Below are 26413 nucleotides of genomic sequence, written 5' to 3' on the forward strand. Positions count from 1 at the left end.
TTTACAGATCCTGCATTGGCCGCATCTGAAAAAGCCTTTTGTTTTAATCAAAGAAGTTATTGGAACATTGGGAGAAAAGAGACTGGGGGAAAGATAATTGGCAAGGGTTTTAGCTTTCGTAAAAACTGTTCTTGGACCCTGCTCTATGAATGGAATGAGATCATTGTCGAGTTTTAAAATGTTCCAATGTCTACGTATGATGTTTTTTACTTGTTGTGCCTGCTTGCTGTATTTTGTTATAAAAAATGGTGTTCCTGAGTCATGCGAAGGGGTGTTCTTTTTAATTAAGTTCCTTTTAGACTTCTTTTTAGATGGTTTAGCTCCACAAGTGGCGATAAGACAATCTCTATTTAGCTTTAATGCGTTGTCAAATGCATTTTTAAGAGTTGATTCATCATATCCACGCTGTCTAAATCTCTCTGTCAGGCTCCTGGAATGGTCAATGAATGTTTCATCTGAAGAACATATTCTTCTAAGTCTCATAAATTGACTTTTTGGTATGCCTTTTATTAATGGCCTGGGATGACTGCTGTCAAATCTCAAAAAAGTATTTCGTGAGTTGATTTTCCTGTACACCTCCATTTGGATGGTGCAGGATAAATCAATATATAAATGTACATCTAAATAATTAATACTTGTGAGGTGACTATCAAATGTGAAATTTAAATTGAACTGATTGGTGTTGAGTATATTGATGAATGTACCTAACATATCAATAGTACCGTCCCAGATTAGGATCAGGTCATCGATATATCTCTTAAAAAAGATAATGTGATTTCTAAACAAATTGTTACTACCATAAATGTGAGTGCTCTCCCAAAAACCCATAAATAAATTCGCATAGGATGGGGCAAAAGAAGTCCCCATTGCAGTGCCCCGTGATTGAAGAAAAATGTGATTATCAAACATGAAATAATTGTGATTTAGTAGGAATTTGATGGAGTCTAACAAAAAAAGTTGTTGAGCTCCCGATAGATCAGATTTGTGTAAATAGTGTTGTACAGCAGTCATCCCCTGGTCATGGTCAATAATGCTGTACAGAGATAAGACATCCATTGTGACACAACGGTAGGTTTTAGACCATTGGATATCTTTGAGCGATTTAATCAAGTCAGCTGTATCTCTGATGTATGAAGGTAAAAGCCTGACAAGAGGCTGCAGGAATGAATCAACGTACCGAGAAAGACCATCTCCCAAAGATCAAATACTGGAGACTATAGGACGCCCCAGAGGGTACTCCAATGACGCTTCCCAAGCTTCCGATTGGCCTTAGCAACGTAGCGTCATAGGTTAGGACAGGGAATTGTGGGTATTTAAGTATGCGATCGTTTTGTGATATTTTCTCTTTGATAAAGCGTGGGATACCACGTGAAACACGTTAGAGTGTCCTTTTGGCTGTTTTTATTATGCCCTAAATACATTTTTGCACCTAGTTCTTTGCAGTTTGCAGTTTGTGGTTCCAATTCATCTACAGCAGCAGCAGATGCACCGCCGTTTTTTCCCTGTACCTTCTCCCATTGCTTTTCGGTAGGAGCACGCCTGACAGGACCAGGATATCCCCAAGGTCAGCAGTGAGCATTTTATTTACTTCATTTATGTGATCAGTCCCACACATTGAAAACCCAGACTACCACATAAGATTTACCTATACAGGCTAGTGGTAAGTTCATGGGAGTGTGTTCATTAGTGGACTATTTGGAATCCTGGGTCTTATGAGCTGTCTCATGCAATGAAGATGTTTACATATTATGAATAAGGCAATTGTCTGCTCCTGGTTAGCATCACAAGTGGGAATTAACCCTCCCCTTTCCTTTTGTACTTAAATCCTGATATCCTGTTAAATTTTTCCAACAGGTCAAAAAGGTTGGGTAGAGAGACTAGGGGCCTGGACAGCGTCAGGATGACATCATCTGCATACAATGCTGTCTTGTGTTCCTGGGAATGAATTTGTATATCAAGGTAGATCCAAAGAAAGGATCAGAAAGGTTCCCTCATAAAAGAGCACTCATGGTGTGGAGTGTAGTGCGCAGACTGCTATTGGTCTATCAAAATGATATATGTAGATAGGTCCAATTATCCCATCTAAACCACATAGGCCAGGAAGAAAAAATAATAAAGTTTTATTCAAATATATAGATTAAAAACATACAAATCGCATTCAAACATTAAAATTAACCCCGTAATTCAAGTGGCTGGATCAGCTAAATCAGTGGAGACTGATACAAATATCAATGTGCTGTCACTCTAAGCGTCTAGTTGTAGACTAATGTCTTACAGTAGGGGGGAAGCTAGGAGGAATACTCTCTTTGAGCCGATAGAATATATGACGTCCTACAGAGTAGTTAAGTATGTAAAAAGGATAGTCAATGTAAATACTCAGTTGGGGATGCTCCAAAGCAGTATATCAGATGCGCAGTTGGTAATGATTATTGACATATAATACCATCAATCCAAATCTGACAAGCATACAAAAAGGCTCTACAGAGAGTACATATAGCTGCCAGTGTATATGGGTGGCTGCTGGCTATAGTAGTTCTGTTGAATATAATCAGATACAGTGTATCTAAGGAACAGCTAGCAATAGTCATTAACATATAGGATAAGTTATCCAAATCTGATATAGACAGCCCACCGCCATCCCAATAGGCTCTATAAAGGATACACACGGCTGCCAGTGCCTGTAGGGAGCTATTAAATACAGTAGCTCCGTTACCGATAGTACAGTGCTGTGTATCAAATAAACTGTTTTGCTGAAACAGGTATGCTGTCTGTAGCTAGCATAGGTAAAACACTGTGATACCAAATGAATCAGCAGAGAATACAAGCCTGGCAGTGTTGTGTGCTGCTTCCTGCTTCTCCTACGTGTCGACGCTGCCACTTGTGATGACGTCACCTATGACATCATCCCGTCCCGACGACCGTTTCGCGTGGGCTAAACACGCTTCTTCAAGGGGAGGAGTGAATTTGTATCCCTGTAATGTCCATGCTACCTCTAATCCGGACTGCTAGTGGCTCCATGCATAAGGCGAACAACAAGGGCGATTACGGGCAGCCCTGTCTTGTGCCACTCTTAAATTTGAGATATCCTGACGGGAATCCCGGGTGAACTACCCGTGCCATAGGATTCGTATATAATGCTTTAATTGCCCTCAAGACTCTATTCCCAAATCCAAACGCCGCAAGCGTGGCATCCAGGAACGGCCAGTCTATTCTATCGAAGGCTTTCTCCGCATCTAAGCTTAATAATTCCTGGGATCTTGTTGGTATTTATGTAATCTATAATATCAATAACCCTCCTGGTATTATCGGCCGCTTGTCTACCCTTAATGAAACCAACTTGAAGGTGAATCAGCCTGGGTAGAATAGTACTCAATCTATTGGCCAGCAATTTTGAGTAGATTTATACATCCGAATTAATCAGTGAGACCGGCCTATAACTTGGGCAATTTGTGGGGTCTTTCCCCTGCTTATGAATCACCGAGATGGACGCCTGCAGCATCTGGTCCGAGAACGACCCCCCATCCAGGACATTATTGTACATCTTTAACAAATAAGGGGTCAGAATCCCAATATATTTTTTGTAATATAAATTGGAGAATCCGTCTGGGCCCGGAGCTTTTGCGGGTTACAGATTAGTAACTACCTCTAGCAGTTCTTCCGCTGTGAACTCCTTCTCTAGGAACTCCCGCTCCAACCTCGTCAACCTGGGCAAATCCGAGTCTGCTAGGAAAGTCTCTAGTGCCTTACTCGTATTAGCGTTATGTTTCACCTTCTTCCCATCATACAACCCTTCATAATATGTTCTAAACTCCTCAACTATGTGTTTGGGATTTGAGGTTCTTTCCTTCCCTTGTCTGAATTGCGTGAATTGTATAGTTGGATTGTCTGTTGCGGATTTTATTTGCTAGCAAGGTATCTGGCTTGTTCGCCTTTTCAAAAAATTTCCTCTTTGTCCAACTCAATGTCTTTTCAGCCTGGGAGGTAAGGAGTAGATTAAGTTCTATTCTTACATCCTTCAACTCCTTCAGTGTCTCCTCTCTACCCGTCCTGTTATGTAGTATAGAGAGTTCATGTAGCTTTTCTCTCAGCTGATTCATTTTGGCTTCTCTCTTTTTTTTCCTTCCCGCCGCTATATTTATCAAAATTCCTCTCAGAGTGGCCTTACAGTATGAGCCTCCCACAATGTTATGTGAGATTCCACACTGCCCTTGTTTGTCTTAAAGAATTGTGAGATCTCTTCTCGTATGGTTTGTGCTATCTCTGGGATCTTAATTAATGATTCATTGAGTTTCCAATTTGCCCCTGGGCTAGCCAGCCTAATATGGGAGCACCGCAGCTCTATTGGTGCATGATCTGACCATGAAATATCATGGATTCCTGAATAGGAGATCTGCGGGACCAGTCCATTCGACACAAAGAAGTAATCGATCCTGCTGTAGCTGTCATGTGGGTGCGAGTAAAAAGTAAATCCCCTTTCTCCTGGGTGCTGTTCCCTCCAGATATCTACAAGTTGTCTGTCCCTAGTACCCTGACGTAGCGCCTCGACACCTCCCCTTTTGATTCTTCTTAGTTTGTTCCTGTCTAATGTCGGGTCTAAATGTTTATTAAAATCTCCCGCCACTACTATGCTCCCCTCCGCCACCCTATCCAGCTGTGCAAAGAATGTCCTAAAAAATTGAGGATCATCTTCACATGGGGCGTATACCGATGCTAGTGTCAGACTACTCCCATTCACCGTCCCTGTTAGGATAAGATATCTACCGTCTATGTCTCTTTTGATTTTCCCTACTTTAAACGGCAAATTATTGTGGAGCAGTATCGCCACCCCCTTATTTTTCTCTGCCGCTGAGGCCAGATAGAACTTGCGGAAGTGCCCGTCTTAGAAACTCGGGTTATTTCTAGTGCTGAAGTGAGTCTCCTGTAGAAATATCACATCAACTTTTCTATTTCTATACTCCTTAAAGGCAATGCGGCGTTTCTGAGGGCTGTTAAAACCTCGAACATTATGTGACACACATGTTACTGCCATGTCGCTGCTTTAGTGGATCTGCTTACCCGCTGCAAACATACTTTCGGGTCCCGCCCAAAGATCCGCCACCTCCACTTCTCTTCTTGCCTTGCGACCTCTTCCAACGGTGAACAGCAACTTGGGGGACAGGGGGAGGGGAAACACACAGAAATAGGCAAGGAAAACAAAACAACACCTAACAACTCCAACACAATACACAACAACTGGAATGAGCTGTATTTGATCCTTCCGGACCTAAGCTCATCTGCCCAGGGGCACCAAGCCTCCCTCCTTCTTCATCCTCCTGGGGGGCTAATGCTCCTACCATCCTGAAGCCTCCCTTCCCCTGGGTCTTCACCTATGGATTTAGCAGTCTCAGTCCCCATTGTCAGCTTGTCAGCGCAAGTCCACTGCCCGGATGGAGGAGCTTCTGCCCACCTCCCGGCGCATTCTTGCATATTATCCCAATGTCTGGTATAACATACTTTTTTTTTTCTTAATTCAGTTCTCTACCCACATGTCTTTCCATGTCTCCCTTTAGAGACACTGCCAACTAGCTAGATCTCTTTTCAAACTTCCCCCTTTCCCCTGGTGACTGCGGATTGCTTTTTCCTCTCATAGCTGGACCAGAATCTATTATACCTGTCCTTGCTACCTTTTCCTGTCTTCTGTCTCTCCACCTTCTTTTATTCCCCCTCTCCCTTCTCATATCCATCTTCCTGACTCTCCCAACCCTCTCCTTGTCTCTCCTACTCTCCCAGCTTGCCCTATACAAGCCTCTAATCCCTTCTCCCCAGACCTTCCATCCACCTTTGCCTCTATTCTCTATCCTCTCCCCCTACCCTTCTCTCTCATGCCTCTCTTGTCCACACTCCTCTCTCCCTCCACATCTTTCTGCTGTTCCTAATGTGCCTGCTCCCCCTTCCTCCCTTGTCCTTCGCCCCTCTTCCTCCCCTGTCCTGCGCCCCCTTCCTCCCCTGTCCGGCGCCCCCCTTCCTCCCCTTTCCTGCACCCCCCTTCCTCCCCTGTCCTGCGCCCCCCTTCCTCTCCTGTCCTGCACCCCCCTTCCTCTCCTGTCCTGCGCCCCCCTTCTTCCCCAGTCCCCCCCCCTCATCCGCCTGCCTGCGGAGCTCCCGGCAGCGGATTTTGTGTACCTCCGCTGAGAGCCCCGGCCAGGACTTACTAATGTTTCCCTTCAGGGTGATGTCATCTCCGGGCGACGTCCTCTCCGGGTGACGTCATCTCCGGGTGATGTCCTCTCCCGCTGATGTCATCTCCGGTCACCGCGTCGCCGCCCTATGACATCACTCGGCTCCTTCCCTCCGATTGGTCCCAGCTCTGCCTCGCCCCGCCTCTTCTTTTGCAGCTCCGTCGCTCCTCCCGCTCACCTCTGCTCCAGACACCTCTGCAGAGCTTTCGTGCCCTTTCTCCCTCCTCCATCTTGACGCACACTTTTCTCCCGCTTCTTCTTCTCCCGCAGGTTTCCGCTCCTGATCTTTTACATGGCCGCCATCTTTCCCCTTCACCTCCATCACCAGGGTAAGTCCAGCTGGGGCAATTTATAACACTTTAAAGTTAAACGCACAACTTATTAACCTTGCAATTTAAATACTTATATCCCTGCAAACTTTGTGAACTTGATTAACTTTATTTGAACCTCAACTTTGTCAGTCTTGTATAACTTTGGCAGTGCCCCTTTAAGAGCCACATTTGTTTATTAAAATGTTGCTTTTGGACTTCATGATGACTGACAGGTTCTTCTTCTTTCAGTCTTTGCCTTTCTCCTTTCTTCTTGCAGCAGCACTGGACACTCTTTTCCAGACTGTCTCCATGGATGGATGTTGCTCCTCAGCCTGGTAAGCCACCTTTTCCTTTATTCCAAATTTCAGCAGGAATTCCGTCCCTTCACTGATGTGCCTTAATGTGTGGGCTTTTCCCTCCTTCACTACCAACAGTCCAAAAGGGAAGACCCACCGATATCAAATCCCTTTGTCCCTCAGTATCTTCGTTAGTGGCTGGAGGGATCTCCGTTTATTTAATGTAGTGGGGAAAATGTCCTGATAAATGGACATCTGGATGCCCTCAAACTTGATGGTGGGGGATGTCCGTGTGATTTTACAGAGTGCCTCTTTCGTTCTGTAATGATGTAACCTCAGGATAATATCCCTCGGGGGATTATTAGGCAGGGGCTTGGATCGCAGAGCCCGATGGCAGCGATCCATCAGGAGTTCTGCCTCTGTCTTATCCGGGAGCAGGGACCCCATCCATCTCCCAGCATCTCCTCCACGTCCAGTATGTCCTCAGGGATTCCTTGGATTCTCAAATTGTTTCTCCTGTCCCGATTCTCCCCATCCTCCTGCTTATCCTCTAGTTCAGTCAGCCGTTTTTTTATCTGAGAGATTTCTTTCTCTGTGTGCTTGTGGCACTCCACTGCTGTATTCATACGTTTTTCCAGCTCATTAGTGCGCTCCACAATATGTTGTATGTCCTTTCTGAGCCCATCCATCTCTTTACGGAAGAAGTCTTTAAGATCTGAAAAGTACGTTGTTAGATCTTTCCATATTACTGGCTGCATCTCTGCGTCATCTATCTCCCCTTGTCCGTGTGCTGAGTCTGCATCTGAGGTGCTGCCCGGGGACATTGCTGGATCCTCTCTCCCCCTTGCCTGCTCCGAGCTCCAAAAGTAAGATCTCAGGTCAAGCTTCTTTTTAGTTTGTGCTCGGGTTGTTGTCATCTCTGAGTGTTCCCCTCTCCACAGCTACGCTTTTTTCTCCAATTCTGTGGGTTTTTCAGCTAATTATTTGTACTTTTACGCCGGGTATGAGCAGAGCTGGAGATTCAAGCCTCCATTCCTTAGCTCATCCTCTTACTGTTTTTAATGTGCCTTAAAAAATTCTTGTGCCTAGACTATTGCAGTACTGGTCATAATTTTCTCCAATGCAGCTGTACCGCCGCTCACGATCTCTGCATACTTGAACCCTTTGGTAGGAGCACGCCGACAGCCTCCAGATCTCCCCATGGTCATCAGTGAGTAATTTCATTATTATATGTTGCTCATGTATGTGACCTCTACACCATTTAGTTCCTATAGCCACTTGACACCCATATAAGACGTACCGATCATAGGCTATTGGGAGTTTATAGACAGTGGCATTCAATGGACTTCAATAGTGGTATATCACAGCAATTGTGGATGTTGGAGTTCTGAGTTCATTAAGGCTGTTTTGTTTGGAAGGATTATAAAGATTCAAATGCTTTAATTTGCATATCTATGACATGGACATCTCCTGGCTAGCATCGCTAGCGGTTAAAATCATCTACCTTCTCCTGTCATTTCTACTTTAGTATTAATGTTATCCATCAGTCCCGATCTTTCTTCAGAAGATTGTGAACTGATAGATAGTTGTGATGTCATAATCCTAATACAATTTTGTTCCTGTGAGTTAAAAATCACTTCCTTTTCTTTGATTTTCATAGCAAAATGTCTCATGAGTGTTAATTTTTTTACATATCTATTCAGATCCACAAATAGATTGAATGTGTCAGGTGTGCTACTGGGTGCCGCGACTCTCCGGCATCGAAACCCTCAGTCTGCTTGTCTTCTTTCTTTGCTGCTGTTGCCCTGCTATTCTTCCTCGTTGCTTCTTTTATATATATATATATATATATATATATATATATGTATATGTGTGTGTGTGTATATATATATATATATATATATACACAGTGTTTGACAAACCTATACATTTGCTCGCCCCGGGCGAGTGGATTTAACCCCCAGGCGAGTAAATATTGGTCCAAGCAGCACACGTTTGGTACTAGGTGGCGAGTAAATTTTTTGGTGATTTGTCAACCACTGTGTATATATATATATGTACGTGGTCGACAAATATATATATATATATATATACGTACAGTGGTCGACAAATCACCCAAAAATCTACTCGCCGAACACAAAAATCTACTGGCCACCTAGTACCACAAGTGTACTGCTTGGGCCAATAGGAGCTCGACACGATGTTAAATCAACTCGCCCGGGTCGTGCAAATGTATAGGTTTGTCGAACCCTTTATATATATATATATATACTGCTGCGGCCAAGTTTATTCGAGCATTTGCCCGTTCTTGGCCGCAGCAGTAGCCTGGCGCGCGCCCGAGGGTGACGGGCGCGCGCCGAAGCAGCGGAAGAGCGCCCTCCGATCGGGGCGCTCTCCCTACCGCTGCCGGGTCCGCCGGAACCCCCTGCCGCCGTCCCGCGATCGCGGGACACCAGGGCTCCCTCGGGGAGCCCTGGACGCGCGTGCAGGGGGGCGCACGCTCCCGAAGACGCGTGACCGCGCGTCTATGACGCGCGGCACGCCGAGGGGCGGCCACTAGCAAGCCGGGAAATCTCCCGGCTTGCGGATCTGGCCGCAGTGTAATAAACTGTGTCGCCAGTGTATGTGTGTGTGTATATATATATATGTGTGTGTGTGTGTATATATATATATATAGATACATACATACTTGATGAAGCCACTGTACAAATGAATGGGTGAAGGGTGGGTATCGGGCCAGGGTGGCTTAACCCCTTAATTACCTTTGCGGTTATTAACCGATCCGGACAGGTTTATTTTTTTTACATACAGGGTTGGTTCCTTAGGTCTGCGGGGACCTCTGGAGACCACCTGAGGTCTCCTCGGACTTCACACCGGTACAAGGCTGCCGGGTTCACGGGGGTCACCTGCGGGGAAGAACCGGTGGCCCCACACCTGTGGGGCTGACCCGAGGCCCCCCAGACACCTGGGGGCCTACCCGTGGAGACCCCATTTGGGGCCTACGGTGACCCGTGGAGACCACCTGGAGGACCACAGCGCCTGCCGGGGACCACCCGTAGGCCACCAGACCCTGTTTGAAACCATTTGCTGGGCCACTGTGGGGCCTGCGGACACCCGGCAGGGCTACCGGGGACTCATGTGGGCCTGGGGTATTAACCCTGTATGTAAAAGAATAAATCATGTTGATATGGGGGGCACAGGGGGTGGGTTATGTATTGTTTATTAAATATAGTCATGTTTATTGTGGTTAACGGGGGTGGGGGGATGGGTATTGTCCCCAAGCCAGGTTGGGTAGGCCTCCCTGTGGGTAGTGGGTGGTTAGGTCTCACGGGTGGGAGGGTAATGGGGGAGGGTTTATAGGCCTCCCGAGTGGTGGGTGAGGGTGGATTAACACCTTAAATGACTACAGCAGTTAATGACCGCTAAGGTGATTAAGGGGTTAGGGGACATTACATTGGCTCTTTTTATTCTTGTGTATTTTTTTGCAGCATCGGAGGGGGGCATAGACGGTGATGAAGATGAGGATGGCCTTCATCGTGGCAGCCGGACATGGGTGAGTGCAATATTTATTTATTGTATTACTTGTGCTTTATGTATTGGAAATGGTCAAATACACTATTATCCATATGTAGATAATAGTAATTTTGCCCATTACTATACTGTATGTGTTAGGGGGGGTGTATTTATTTTAAAGTATTTATGTGTTTTTTAATTATTTTTGTGGGGCACTGAATTGGTACTGCAGGTCTGCGGGGACACCTGCGGGGAACACCCGAGGGCCACCGCCGGCCTATAGTATCATTGCTGTGCATATACTGTATGAATTGTATGTTAGGGGGGTATAGGGATTGTTGGTGTAATATATATACAGTGTTCGACAAACCTATACATTTGCTCGCCCCGGGCGAGTGGATTTAACCCCCGGGCGAGTAAATATTGGCCCAAGCAGCACATGTTTGGTACTAGGTGGCGAGTAGATTTTTTTGTGTGGCGAGTAGATTTTGTGGTGATTTGTCAACCACTGTGTGTATATATATATATATTTTATTTTTTTTATTTTTATTGTGGGGCTGTAGTGTGTATTGTTTTTATTGTGGGGCTGTAGTGTGTATTGTTTTTATTGTGGATAGCGGGGGTGGGCGAAGCGGGTATTAGCCCCAATGGTGGGTGTTTAGGGCTTGTGGGTGGGTAGCGGGAGGGCTTACGTCACATCATCCGCAACCCTGCCCAAGACCAGACTCTGCGATAGTGCGGGACAGGGAGGAGCGGTGAGGATGGTGCTGAGAACAGAGAGAACGCCCAGTGATCCTGAGCAACCGCAGCTCCATTTGTTTGTTCTTAAGGCATGAAAACATTTTAAACCATGTGAGTGTATTTTCACTTTTGCGTGAGTGATAAATATTTTTATCAGTACACACTATGTTGTATTTGTCTACTTACCTAAGGAAGGTGACCTGACTCCAGAAGTGCACCATAGATTGCAACAGAGACCAAAAGACAACACACTACCAATTTTATTGGGACACGCCTATTATTGGTTGGAAATTTGTGAGTATGCTTTGCACAGAATTCAAGACACACCTTATGTTCACTGTGTTAACATATTGCACTATATTTTGTGTTTTTTATTTTACATATACCTGCGCTCCCCATATTTCCTCAACATCTGAATGATACATGATTGCCTGATGAATTGCCAATCCAGACCCTGACTGCTTCATTGCCCATTCCCCAAAGTAAGTGTATATATCCTGTGTGTTATTTGTATATTCTGTGTGTTCACCTTTTTCAAGTAATAAACTTTCTTTATTATATATTACAGTCGCATCCAATTCAACCCAGAGATTTTGGTGTGATATTATAACCCTGCACAAGCTACAGTGACAATATTAGCTTTTTTAATATAATATACAATATATTGCCTGAAAGCAGATAAACATAAATCATAGACACGTGGACACATGACCTAATGATCTAGTTTTTAAAAGGCCAGAATCTTCTAGGATTAAAATGACCCAATGCATGTGTTAAATCTGGCTGATCAATGTTCTTTAGGACACCTATTCATATTTTATAATATTTTTTTTAAGTTCACTTGTAAGCATATCAAGAGTTTGATTTCCTGCACTGCCTCGCTTTTTTGTGATGTCAATCTGTGTTGAACATGCGGTGCCCTAATCACCATACTACAGTGAAAGGGCCCTTGCTTTGAGCCTGTGTTTTTTAACGCTAGCCCACAATAGAAATGTACCCGATCATAAATGTAAATCATGTTTACATCTGACCACTCCCTACTACTTCATATGACTGCGATTTCTAATTTCTTCCTCATAACTCCAATTGCTTCATATAAGCGCTCCTTATTACTCAACATAATTCCACAACTCCTTGTATTGCTTCATATAACTCCTCCCTATATCTCCTACTAGTACTCTATTTAATCTCACCTTAGTTATCATCCTACATAACGCCTGCTATTGATCTATATAACCAGTTTATGAAACTCCTCCCAACTCCTTTTATAACTGATCCTTAACTACTTCAACTCTATAAAACTGCTTTAATATTTCCCCTATAATTAATTCTATTGCTCTATGTAATCACTCTCATAACATCTCTCCCATCTTCTTCATATTGACACTCACCAAACCCACTGACTAACAGGCCATATTAAGAGCAAAGTACATTGATACCTAGATGATGAAAGATCATGAGTAAATATGCCTCTTGAAATGTTAGCTTATAGACCTCTATATTGCTCCCATGTTGAAGACTCACCCACTTAATCCCCTTCTTTCTGTCCTTCGTGTTTGATAATGGAAAGTACTTTTAATTCAAAGCCAACAGGTTTTCAAAGACATTCTAACCAGGATATGTGAAGTTAAGGTATGGGTCATCTAAAAAGGTGGAGTGTTCCTTGAACCATTAAGATAGTCCATTTGAAGAATGTGGTGGCATGCTAGAACACAGGGAATGGAGATGACGTTGCAGATATTTAGTTAATTGAGCTCCACCAGATTACAGTATGGGCGAAAATTAGGAGATTAATCATGTCTTGTTTGCATGGGATCACAAAATGAGCGTGCCATGCTTCTGATTGGAAAGAAACGGTGAACCCCATCTCCCTCACGTGATTTATGGCTTTACTCCTGTGGTAATATAAAGCACTGAGTTTTTTTACTCACTCTTCCTAGTTTCAGTGCTGGCAAATAAATCACCTCTTCTGTGTATTTTCTGGTGTTTAATAAGAGTTGAACAATCCGCAAAGCTTCTTCCACAATCGGTGCATGTATACGGCTTCTCTCCTGTGTGGATTCTTTGGTGTTTAACAAGGGTTGAACTGTCTGTAAAGCTCTTCCCACACACAGTACAAGAGTAGGGCCTCTCACCTGTATGGATTCTTTGATGTTTAATCAGCGTTGAGTTGTCTATAAAGCATTTGCCACATTGATTACATGCATATGGTCTTTCCCCCGTGTGAATTCTCTGGTGCTTGATAAGTGTTGAACTGTCTGTAAAGCTTTTGCCACAGTCAGTGCATGCAAATGGCTTCTCCCCTGTGTGGAACCTCTGGTGAACTACAAGATGCGAGTTACAAGAAAAAGATTTTCCACACTCAGCACATGCGTACGGTTTTTCCCCTGTGTGTGTCCTCTGATGTTTGACAAGAGTGGATCTAGCAGCAAAGCTTTTTCCACACAGAATGCAGGCAAATGGTTTCTCCCCTGTGTGCGTTCTCTGGTGTTTGACAAGCGATGAACTGTCAATGAAGCTTTTCCCACACTGAGCGCATGCATATGGTTTCTCTCCCGTGTGAGTCCTCTGGTGTTTGACAAGAGCTGATTTCTTAGTATATTTATTCCCACATGTCGGACATACAAAAGGCTTCTCTCCTGTATGCACCCTTTGATGGGTAACAAGAGTTGAGCTGTCAGTAAAGCTTTTCCCACATTCCCTACATACAAAGGGCCTCTCTCCTGTATGATTTCTCTGGTGTACAATAAGATGCGAGTTACATGAATAACTTTTTCCACATTCATTGCACGCATATGGTCTCTCTCCTGTGTGGCTTCTTCTGTGAACAACAAGTGTTGAGTTCTCAGTGAATCTCTTCCCACAATCAGTGCATTCGAATGACTTCTCACCGGTGTGGATCCTCTGATGTTTAACAAGATTTGAACGGTCTGTAAAGCTTTTCCCGCATTCTATGCATGTAAACGACTTCTCTCGTGTGTGGATTCTGTGATGTTTCACTAGATTTGATCGGTCAGTAAAGCTTTTTCCACATACACTACATACAAACGGCTTTTCCCCCGTGTGAATCCTCTCATGTTTCACTAGAGACGGACGATCGGTAAAACACTTCCCACAATAAGTACACGAGAATGGTTTCTCTCCTGCATGGATTCTCTGGTGTATAACAAGATGTGAGTTGTAAGAAAAAGTCTTTCCACATACATTACATGCATGTGATTTTTGTCCAGTGTGTGTTCTTTGGTGTTTAACAAATTTTGAGCTATCTGTAAAACTTTTCCCACACTCAATGCATAAATAAGTAGTCATATCCAGTGAATCGATAATCTGCCCTGTTTTCTGCTCAATGGTATTGTAGACACTGTAGCCATTAGAATACATTTTTCCAGAGGTGATCTCTTTATGTTTCTCTAGGTTGCACACATGGGTTTCTGTTACATTTTCTTCACGCGAGTTAGGTTCTGTATTATCTCCTGCAAAAGTCCAATTTAGTGAACGAATTGGTGCATGAGAATCTTGATTGTTTTTGATTCCACAATCTATTGAACAAGAAAGAAATAAAACGGTTAATCAAATCTTGAAGCAAATGTCCCCCTAAATAGGGGTCCGAGAAGAATTACAAAGAGGGCTTAGAGAGAAATTTGTGACACACACTGGAGGGTACAGAAAGTGGCAAAGTAAAAGGAGGGGATAGATAGGGGGACAGAAGAGTGACAAATGGAAAAAATCAGTAGACTTCCTCCATCAGTAACCCAAATAATATATTTGATATCAGCTTCTCACTTTTGGTGGGATACATTGTGATACTCTGCACCAAGACGGCCCTTGAATCCTATGGAAACTATGTGATATTCTGTGTTATAACAGGATATATTGTGCTATTTGGGGAAACAATGAGGCTGGCTACATCTGTATATATAATGGTTGCTTAATAACTAATACGTTTATCCGCTTTCCCAATTTAGGCCAAAATGTATAACAGCAAACAACTCATTAACAAATATAACATAATATACATTACAAATAGCTTATGGTAACTGCAGTTTATATGGCAGTCCCATAGTGGGACTTGTCAATTTAATTGCTCACCTTAGAATGATCTTATAACTATTTTAATTAATATGTCTAAGTCTAAATCTTTAGAATTTAAAGCCCTCTCCTGTCTAAAATCTCTCACTCACTGCACCACACCTCTGGAATGCCCTTCCCTTCAATCTCCAACACTATCCACATTTAAAACACATCTTAAAACATACCTCGTTAACAAAGCATATGGGTAGCTCTGTGACGACACCCTACTACTTTCTCTGTACGTTCTTCCAACTTAACCCTTAGATTGCAAGCTGTTCACAGTAGGAATTCCTTTTCCTAATGTTACTTTTATGTCTAAAGCGCTTATTCCCATTAGGTGTTATATTTATTACTGCTGTGAAGTGCTACGTACATAGATGGCGCTATATAAATAAATATATACATATCTGTCACGGTGGGCACAAACTTTAAAACACTTTTTATATTTTTGGGATTCTCGATTGAACACAACAAGGAGCAAAATAAATTGTGATTTATTTCCTTATCAACCCTAAAAAGTTCTTTAACTACCGTCATAACAAAAAAAATGAGAAAAGAAAATATAGGACCCTTTCAGTGTGAGATGGGTAGGCAGATTATTGGATATAAGGAAAAAGCAGAGGTATTAAACAAATTCTTTGCCTCTGTGTTTACCATGGAGGAATCAAGTTCAATAGTAGTGCCACAGGAGGAAGACACAACCTCCATATTAATGAACAATTGGTTAACTAAGGAAGAAGTTCATAAGCGACTTGAAAAAATTAAAGTAAATAAGGCACCTGGCCCCAAAGGCATACATCCAAGAGTTCTCAAGGAGTTAAGCTCAGTAATAGCCAAACCATTATATTTAATACTCAAGGACTCCATTTCCACAGGCTCAGTACCACAAGATTGGTGTAAAGCAGATGTGGTGCCTATATTTAAAAAGGGAGCTAGATCATAACCAGGGAATTACAGACCTGTAAGACTGACTTCAATAGTGGGGAAACTACTTGAAGGTTTAATACAGGATAATATTCAGGAATACCTAATGGAAAACAAAATTATTACTAATAGTCAGCATGGATTTATGAAGGATAGATCATGCCACACTAACCTTATTTGTTTCTTTGAGGAGGTAAGTAGGAATTTACACCAGGGTAATCCAGTTGATGTGGTCTACTTAGATTTTGCAAAGGCTTTTGATACGGTTTCACACAAGAGGTTGGTGTACAAAATAAAGAAAATTGGACTCAGTAATAATATATGCACCTGGATTGAAAACTGGTTAAAGGACAGACAACAGAGGGTTGTCATAAATGGAACTTTTTCAGGTTGGGCTAAAGTCGTGAGTGGAGTACCTCAGGGATTGGTACTGGGACCCCTGCTTTTTAACTTGTTTATTAATGACCTTGAGGTTGGCATCGAGAGCAAAGTCTCCATCTTTGCTGATGATACTAAATTGTGTAAGGTAATAGAATCAGAGCAGGATGTAATTTCTCTTCAGAAGGACTTGGAGAGACTGGAAACGTGGGCAGGTAAATGGCACATGAGGTTTAATACAGATAAATGTAAGGTTATGCATTTGTGATGCAAGAATAAAAAGGCGACTTACAAATTAAATGGGGATAAATTGGGGGAATCCTTGATGGAGAAGGATTTAGGAGTGCTTGTAGATAGCAAGCCTAGCAATAGTGCCCAAAATCATGCAGTAGCTGCAAAGGCAAACAATATCTTATCTTGCATCAAACGGGCAATGGATGGAAGGGAAGTAAACATTATTATGCCCCTTTACAAAGCATTAGTAAGACCACACCTTGAATATGGAGTACAATTTTGGGCACTAATCCTAAGAAAAGACATTATGGAACTAGAGAGTGCAGAGAAGAGCCACCAAATTAATAAAGGGGATGGACAATCTAACTTATGAGGAGAGGCTTGCTAAATTATATTTATTTACATTAGAAAAGAGGAGTCTAAGAGGGGATATGATAACTATATACAAATATATTTAATACAAGGAGCTTTCAAAAGAACTATTCATCCCACAGGCAGTACAAAGGACTCGGGCCATCCCTTAAGGTTGGAGGAAAGGAGATTTCACCAGCAACAAAGGAAAGGGTTCTTTACAGTTTTGGGAACGTACTCCTGCTGGTTTCATTGCTGCTTTTATTTTGGGAACGTACTCCTGCTGGTTTCATTGCTGCTTTTATAGCTGGATATTAGTGCTTCGTTTTTTCCTCCCTCCATTTCTGTTTGAAGATCTTCCCACAACGGATGCACATTCAACCCTTGGACACTGGATACATTTGGTCTTACTGCTTATGGTGGATGAAGATTCCCAAGTGAGTTTAATCCATGCTGTCTATGCTTATTGTGTATGCCTAAAAGGATGTTTCATCTACCGGTCACCTGCAGGTGTTATTGACATTATCCTTACTGCCTTGCTTTGTGGGATACAATTTCAACCGGGCTGCATCTTTTAAGACATTTCATTACATTATGTACTAAGGGTTGTTTTCTATTTAAATCTATATTGTTCTACAACATGGATTGTCTTCATAGCACCACACACATTTTTTCTTTCTTTTTCTTCTTTTTCTTTACAGTAGGGGCAGTTAAAATGTGGAATTCATTACCCATGGAGACGGTGATGGCAGACACAATAGATTTGTTCAAAAAAAAGGTTGGACATCTTTTTAGAAAGGAAAGGCATACAGGGATATACCAAATAAGTAAACATGGGAAGACTGTTGATCCAGGGATTAATCCAATTGCCAATTCTTGGAGTCAGGAAGGAATTTATTTTTCCCCTTATGAGATATCATTGGATGATATGACTCTGGGGATTTTTGTTTGCCTTCCTCTGGATCAATCAGTAAGTATAGAAATAGGATAAAGTATCTGTTGTCTAAATTTAGCATAGGTTGAACTTGATGGATATATACATCTTTTTTCAACCTTATCTACTTGTATGTAACTATGTAACTATGGATTACTGTACTGATCATCTTTTTCATCTCTTTTCAGGTAAAATCTATAGTTTGAATTCTGTCTTTAAACCATCTCCCGTCTGTCTATTTTAGTCAATTCAACTTGTAACAACTACTTGGTATAAACTATATTTGAATTCTGTCTCAAAATCATCCCTTGATGTGTCTCTTAATGAAATGCCACTTGTAACACCTAGCCACCACGACAAAAGCCTGTTTAGAAAAAACATTTGTTTAATGTGCCTCACATGTGCTAATTAAGCTGGCTGAGCTGAACTTAATTCAGTCAGGTGACTTTTTAGAGCTATATAACTACAGACCAAGCAGCCTTAAGCTATTTTGCAGCCCATGTTCAAAGTAGCATATTTTTTAAATAGCCTGTTGTGTGGAATTGAACAGGGAGTAGGGTAGAGTATTGGATTACTGGACTAATCATCCTTTTCTTATCTTTTCAGGTAAAATCTAAACTTGTTTAGAAAAACCATCTGTTTTAATGGGCCTCACGAGTCTGGGAACCGCTCCCCAACTACAGGGAGGGCAACCTGTGAGATCCTGTCCCCAGAGGTCAAGCCACCAGCAGCCGTGCAGCAGTTCCAGGAAAAGACACAGTCAGTGGTCCCTACAGCCTCTGCCAGAGGCCCAGCTACTGTATGGAGCTCCTCGTCGGGCAGCAGTCTGCAGGCATCCGGCGGGAGGAACACCCGGTCCACAAAGATTTGTTTTTTCATTTAGGGGTCCCAGGCAATCGGCCTGGGGGGTCCCCTGTGCTATGGTACATCTGAGGCAACCTGATATGATCTGCACAGAGCATTGTTACCCACGGACGGGGATGCTAGTGGAGTTGTCAGAGAGCCCAAAGCGGGCAGTGTGACAGGGGGAGGAAGGGGTGGGTGGCGGGCATCTTAAGCTACAACCAGCTAAGGTGGAAGCTATAGTGAAGTCGCCCGTTCCCAAAACCTAGAACCAAGTGATGGCTTTCCTAGGCACCGCAGGCTACTACAGAACGTGTGTCCCTCAGTATAGTGCTCCTTGCCAAACCCCTGACTGACTTGACCCAGAAGCGACAGCCTGTGCTGGTAGTCTGGCCTCCTACCTGTGAGGTCTCGTTCCTGGCATTGAAGACTGCACTAGCCAGCACTCCCATACTTGCTGCTCCAGACTATGCAAAAAAGTTCCTGGTGCAGACTGATGCCTCGGACTATGGCATTGGGGCTGTACTCAGCCAAGTGGGGGAGGAGGGCAGTGAACACCCAGTGGTGTATCTGAGCCGCAAGCTGCTGCACATAGAGGTGGCATATGCCACCATTGAGAAGGAGTGTCTGGCCATAGTGTGAGCTCTAAAGAAGTTACAGCCCTATTTGTATGGCAGACATTTCAATGTAATAACTGACCACAATCCTTTGAGTTGGTTACAGAGGGTGTCGGGGGAAAATGCTAAACTTTTGCGCTGGAGTCTTGCACTGCAGGAATTTGACTTTACTATCCAGCACAAGAAGGGAAGTGAGCATGGTAATGTTGATGGCCTTTCCCGCCAGGACAGCCCTCGGGACTTACTAACTTCAAGAGCTGGCAGGTCAGCCCAGCCACCAGATGGGGTGGTCAGGGCAGGCCCTGCATCTTGAATGGGGGATGTGTGACAGGGGGAGAAAGGGGTTAAACTGATTTGCTATGCATTACCGTGTTTGCCCTGTCCCAGACACTTTTGTCCCCCATTGGCAAGCCGTTCCCTGCTTGCTATATTAAAAGTCAAAATGCATGGCTATCCATACCCTCTAACCGACACATGATGGCGGTATAGAAGCCGGCATTTAAATTAGAAATACTAATTCTAGAACGAAAGCACCCAGAAACCTGATTTTTGAGGTGCAAATACAGTGTACCACATACATATCATTTATACAGTTGTGACACGAACAGAACATGGTGTTTTAATAAAGTGTGTATAAACTGCAGATTGTAAATGTAACACAGGAGGTATTTTTTGTAAGTCCAAGCAGGAATTACTTGGACATCCAGCTGTGATATGGGTGAATGAGCTGGGGGTATTTTCATGGCTGAGCTTCAAAGGGGTCGTTGATTTAGCACCCCTCAGTCTAAAAGGAGTGTCAGGGATGAAAAGACCCAGAGACCCATAATATAAACACGGCCGGCATTCTGAGGTATAACAGATGACAGGCTATTGACATCTCTGGGTCAAAAATCAGACTCAGTGGTGCCAAGGTATGGGTGTATCCCAGGTATGCTAAGTGGCATGGGTGTTAACCTGACCCATGCGCCCTGCCCACCGGACAGACCTTCTGACCGGTCTTATGAACTGTGGGCAACCTGACTATTGGTGGGTTCAATTGTTCCCAAGAGGTGATTGGAGCCACATGTTAAAGATAGCTTTTGCCAGTCTATAACCGTGGCTCCCCAGGTATCCCCAGTGTGATTCCTGAATTTTGATCCATGATGTAAAGATGCAAGGCTTTGTTCCAGTACAGCGGCAACAGTCCAGGAGTGAAGGTGTTAATGTCACTGTAGCTTGTGATAGGATATAATATACACAAATAACTGGGTTGAATTGCACACGACTTAGATATGATAAATATAGTTTATTCCTTAAAATAGGTGAACACACAAGATGATACAAATAACAGACAAAATATAGCACTTACTTAGGGGTTGGACAATGAAGCAATCAGGTACAGGATTGGCAATTCATTCAGGCATCAGGTAACAAGTAGTTGTAGAAAACGAAGAGAATGGGCATAGGGCTGACACTGGTTTACATGGGATTTCAGTCCTATACCCTGGCATTGAGTGCAAGACATTGGATGACAATTATCTGCACCCAATCCCACCTTGCCAGCTAACGTGGGAACATTGCTAGATCATGCCCCCAGTTAGTTGGCACATGCGCACCTCTGACACTTGGGGTCTCATTTCTTTAGCCCCACACAAAAGTCAGGGCGCCTAAAAGTCTACCAGCCTGGTATCTGGTCAGGAAATCCTTTGTCTGTAAGTGTGAATTACAGCACTTACAGACCACTCAAGCCCTGCGTTTCTCCGCCCCAATGTATACAACAAGAGTGGTTGAGCCTTTGATCAGGGGGTCTGTTGTAGACAATGGGTCGCCCCCCTGAGCATTAACATAAAGCAGAACCAGTAACTTTCGCGGGCTTTTATCCCCGCTTTGAAACACAATACAATTCTAAATATATATATACATTAAAATAATCCGTTCGGCTGGGCCGAGCGGGCCGAAACTTGCCAGACCCTCATGCCGGAGGGGACTCTCCATGGTGGCCAAGTTTTAGCTCACTGCGACCCACCAGACCGGAGTTACACAATTACCGTTTAAAAGCACTTTTTGAACACGAGGCTTTTTCCGCCATTAATGGCAGAAACCCAGACTTTACAATTACCCTGACTCCGTTCTGCTGTCCCAAGAGGGTCGCTATTTGCCATGCAATCCTGCCGGAACTAGAACTACATGGTGACCAAATCTCAGCCCTCTAGGTTGAACAGAACCGGAATTATGGGTTCCAGGTTTCTGCTCATTCTGACAGCCGTTTTTACTTGCGGATTCTACCTCCGCCATTGAAGTCGCTAGCGCGACCCTTTACTGGGGTCATTGATTACCGGACCCGGTTGAGGTCGAGTGAGGGAGTTCCTAGGATCTAGGGGCAAAAATAATTTTATTCCTGGGTGCCTGTTGCAGGGTACATGCAACTACACACGTGGGTTTCTTGACAAGGCTGTTTTATTTTGCCTTGAAAAATATACAGCACACAAAACAAAAATAGCTCTTTTTCAGCAACAAACGAAAATGGCTTTTCCTTCAGCAAACCGAACAAAACAGTTTCTCTTTAGCAGACACTTTATATATATATGCAGATACCCTTTTTCTATGCAGGGGACAGACAGTTCACAGTTTCACTACTTAGCTACTCAGACCTTGTTTTCAGGAATCACTTTAGCAGCTTACTCCTCTCTCATCAACAGCAAGCTCCATGTGTCTACAACCTGGGTTTTAACACACCTTGATTAGGCAGCTGGGATCCAACTAATTGTCCTGAGGTTCCCAGCTGAAGTTTAACCTAGTCAGTGCTGCACTGCAGACTAGACATAGGTTTTCCAGGCATATAACTGGTGGCTTTTATTTTCCCTGTCACATTCCTCCCCTGTTAGTGTGTGGCTGGGGCTACGCACGGCTGAAGCCCGACCATCCACCACTTCTCTAGAAAAGAAGTCAGCATTTGCGTTCTCTTTTCCCGGCCTATGCTGAATCCCAAATGAGAAGGGTTGGAGGGCCATATACCACCTAGTCAATCTAGCATTAGAATCCTTCATGCTATTTAACCATTTCAGTGGAGCATGATCCGTCACCAAAGTAAAATGGACTCCTGCCAGGTAATGCCTCAAAGCCTCGCTTGCCCACTTTACTGCGAGGCACTCTTTCTCAATCACTGAGTAATTTTTTTCCCTTGGGAACAATTTCCTACTCAGGAAAAGGATAGGATGTTCAACTCCCTCAAACTGTTGTGACAACACTGCCCCTAGCCCTATCTCTGATGCATCTGTTTGCACTATAAAAGGGCTGTTGAAGTCTGGGCTTCTAAGGATGGGACCCTCTAATAGACACCTTTTAATGTCCTCAAAGGCTCTCTGACAATCCCTTGACCACACCACTTGTGTAGGGGCACACTTTTTTGTGAGGTCCGTTAAAGGGGCTGCCACTTCCGAATAGTTGGGGATGAACCGCCGGTAGTACCCTGCTAAACCCAGCAGAGAGCGTACCTGCGTTTTTGTTTGGGGGGTCGGAACTTCTTTCAGGGCAGCTACCTTGTCGGCTAGTGGCCTTACTTTTCCACCCCCCGCTGCATACCCTAAATATTTGGTTTCCGCTTTACCCAAAACACATTTCTTAGGGTTGGCTGTGAGCCCTGCCTCTCAGAGATTTGAGGACCGCTTTCAGCCAATTTAGATGGGCCCGCCAGTGTTTACTATAAATGACAATGTCATCTAGGTAGGCTGCGGCATAAGTCCTATGGGGCCTCAGTACCTTATCCATGAGTCTCTGAAATGTGGCTGGGGCTCCATGCAGTCCAAATGGCATTGTCACAAACTGGTATAAACCCATGGAAGTGGCAAAGGCTGTTTTGCATTTGGACTTTTCCTCTAAGGGTATTTGCCAGTATCCTTTTGTCAAGTCCAACGTGGATATATATTCCGCTTTACCAAGGGCGTAAATTAATTCGTCCACCCTTGGCATCGGATATGCGTCAAACTTGGATACCGCATTGACCTTTCGGAGGTCCACACAAAATCTTACCTTCCCATCGGGTTTAGGGACTATAACTAGTGGACTACACCACTCACTGCATGATTCCTCAATCACTCCTAAGTGTAACATTTCTTGTACCTCCTTCTCTACCAGAGCCCTACGATTTTCAGGTAACCTATAAGGACGGGAACGTACTTTTACCCCAGGTGCTGTCTCAATTGCATGGGAAATTAAGTTAGTTTGTCCTGGTAAGTCAGAAAAAACATCCTGGAATTGTGTAATTATTGCTAACAAGTCCCCTTTCTGTTCAGAGGACAACTGTTTACCCATTGGGATTTTATCGTCACTCACGATGTTCTCCTGTGGAGGCTGAGGACCCAAGTCCGTTTCCTCCTCCACCAGGTGGATGAAGAGACCGCTGCATCTTCCAGGGTTTCAGCAAGTTCACATGGTAAATTTGTTTACCCTTCCTGGACCCTGGTTGAGCGATCTCGTAATCCAAATCACCCATACGGCGGAGTACTTCGAATGGGCCCTGCCATTTGGCCAGGAGTTTACTCTCGCAACTGGGTAACAATAACATCACCTGGTCTCCTGGGTGAAACACTCATGCGAACATTCTGATTGTAATGTCTCTCCTGACTGTCCTGGGCTGATCTAAGGTTCTCCTTGGCAAAATGGCCGACCACATCTAGGCGCTTCCTAAGGTCTAGTACATATTGCAGGGTATTCTTAGAAGGGGACTGCTGTTCCTCCCAGGACTCCTTTATGAGGTCTAGGATACCCTGGGGTTGGCGGCCATAGAGCAATTCAAATGGAGAGAATCCCGTGGAGGCCTGGGGAACGTCCCGCACTGCAAACAGCAGAAAAGGGAGAAGTTCATCCCAGGCTCTCTTCTCTGAGTCTACAAATTTCCTCAGCATCCCTTTTAGAGTTCGGTTAAATCTCTCCATCAATCCGTCAGTCTGTGGATGGTAGACCGATCTCCGAACAGACTTGACCTCTAGTAACTTTAAGACATCCTGCATCAGTTTAGCCATGAAATTTGTACCTTGGTCTGTCAACATAACCTGGGGAAGTCCAACCCGTGAGAACAGTTCCAACAACTTGTTGGCTTCTTGCTTCGCCGTTGCTGTTCTCAGGGGGAACGCCTCAGGATACCTTGTTGCATAGTCCACTATTACAAGGATAAACCTGTGTCCTTTCGCAGAAGGTTCTAGAGGTCCTACCAAGTCTACCCCAATCCTCTAAAAGGGAACTGACACCAAGGGTAGAGGAACCAAAGGGGCTGGTTTTTGTCCTTTTGAACTAGTTAGCTGGCACTCCGGCCATGCTGCACATAGCTTAGCAATATCACTATGCATCCCTGGCCAATAGGATCGGGATCAAATACGGTCCAATATTTTATCCCAGCCCAGGTGACCACCCCAAGGGACAGTATGGGCTAGAGTGAACACAGATTTAACAAACGCCTTGGGAACCAATATCTGTCTGGTGACCTCCCCTGTTTGTGTCTGCCTATTAACCCTATATAGGATATCTTTTGATAGCTCAAAATGGGGGAATACTATCACCCCTTGTGCATCTAAAATCTGTTCATCAATTTTCACCACCTTGTCATACTGTCTCGCAAGGACTGGGTCTTCCCTTTGCTTCTGGCGAAAGTCAGGGAGGTACAGGTCTGGTAAATTTCCAGAGCCCATATCCCCCTCCCTTTGGCCATCCCCAGCCATCACTTGTGACCTCTGACTACTAGAATTGTCACCTTGAGACCCAGATTTCTGCAACCAGTCCTGTTTGTCTAAGCGTCTTTGCTTCCGAGTCTTTTGAACCCAGTGTCTACTGGGAAAAAGGTCTGCCGAAAAGGGGAACAGTTTGCCAGGGTTCTCCTGAGCCCCAGAAGGAGGTTCCTCGTGAAAGACTGGGGCCATTAGGTCCGCAAAGAAAGGCCAGTCCCGACAGAGCACAACAGGGGCAGGTAGCCAAGGGGCGACTCCTACTTCGAGGTAAGCCTCCTCACCTGTAGCCGGATTTTGGCCGTCGGATAAGGTTTTACATCGCCGTGTATACATTCAATGCTCCATGGGGAGTCAAAAGAACACACGTTGGACGGTAACAGTTTGTGGAGGACCAGAGTTTTCCCAGAGCCCGAATCTACAAGGGCCTGGATGTTTTTTCCCCCAATCAGGGCTGGAAGAAGCCAGGGCTTGTAATTTTCCCCAGAAAAAGCCGAGGCGACGGTTCTGCTGAATGAACAATCCATCAGTGGACAGTCCACATACCGGTGGCCTTGTTCTCCGCAGGCAGAACATGGAGAGGGTTCCCTCGCAGGAGGGGGCTGTGGATAGCGCTCCGCTGGACCGGTTACTGGAGACCAGGCATCTGGTGGGTCCTGTGGGCGACGTCCTCTGAAGTTCCTCTCACTTTGCGACGAGCCGACATCCAGAAGGAGATGAGGGTCTCTGCGGGGACCAGCATTTGGACTCCGTCCTTGCTGGAACGAGTGCTCCTTCCGTTGGACTTGGCGGTTCCGTGAAGGGCCATTGGTTCCCCATTGATCCGACCTCCCTCTTTGGGCGTCCGCAAGTGCCGGTGGAGTCGGGTCCAGGACACTCCCCTGCTGCTCAGCCCCAAGGAATTTCTCCCCGAGTCGGACAGCCAAAGCTAGGGTTTCAGCAGCGTGGCGTTTTACCCACGAGCGTGCGGGGGGGGGGGGGGGTATTACTTGTAGAAATTGTTCCAAAACCACCTGCTCAAGAATTGCCTCCTTAGTGCACTCCTCGGGTTGTATCCAGCGCATACACAAGTCCAATAATCGCTGAGCGAGGACCCGGGGTCTCATCTTAGCGGTGTACTTCATGTTCCGGAACTGCTGCCGGTAGGTCTCTGGGGTCAGACCTAAGCGATCCAGTATGGCGGCTTTTACTTGGTGGTAGTCCATTGCCTGATCTGTAGGGAGGCCCTGATATGAGGCCTGGGCTTCACCTATGAGGAGCAGGGCCAAAGCAGTTGCCCAGCGATC

General features: G+C 44.5%; 1 protein-coding gene across 2 annotated transcripts in view; it reads right to left on the minus strand.

Annotated features, from left to right (window-relative positions):
- Positions 1 to 9955: 9955 nt before the first annotated feature.
- LOC142495795 (uncharacterized) overlaps positions 9956 to 26413 on the minus strand; it is a 31859-nt gene continuing 15401 nt past the window's right edge. For both annotated transcript variants that reach the window (XM_075601766.1, XM_075601767.1), the window contains one exon: positions 9956 to 14618. In XM_075601766.1, the coding sequence (XP_075457881.1) occupies positions 13003 to 14460 (1458 nt within the window). In that variant the 5' untranslated portion in view covers positions 14461 to 14618 and the 3' untranslated portion in view covers positions 9956 to 13002. The remainder of the gene's footprint in view (positions 14619 to 26413) is intronic.

Source organism: Ascaphus truei, chromosome 5, assembly GCF_040206685.1.
Source record: "Ascaphus truei isolate aAscTru1 chromosome 5, aAscTru1.hap1, whole genome shotgun sequence".
Taxonomy (NCBI): domain Eukaryota; kingdom Metazoa; phylum Chordata; class Amphibia; order Anura; family Ascaphidae; genus Ascaphus; species Ascaphus truei.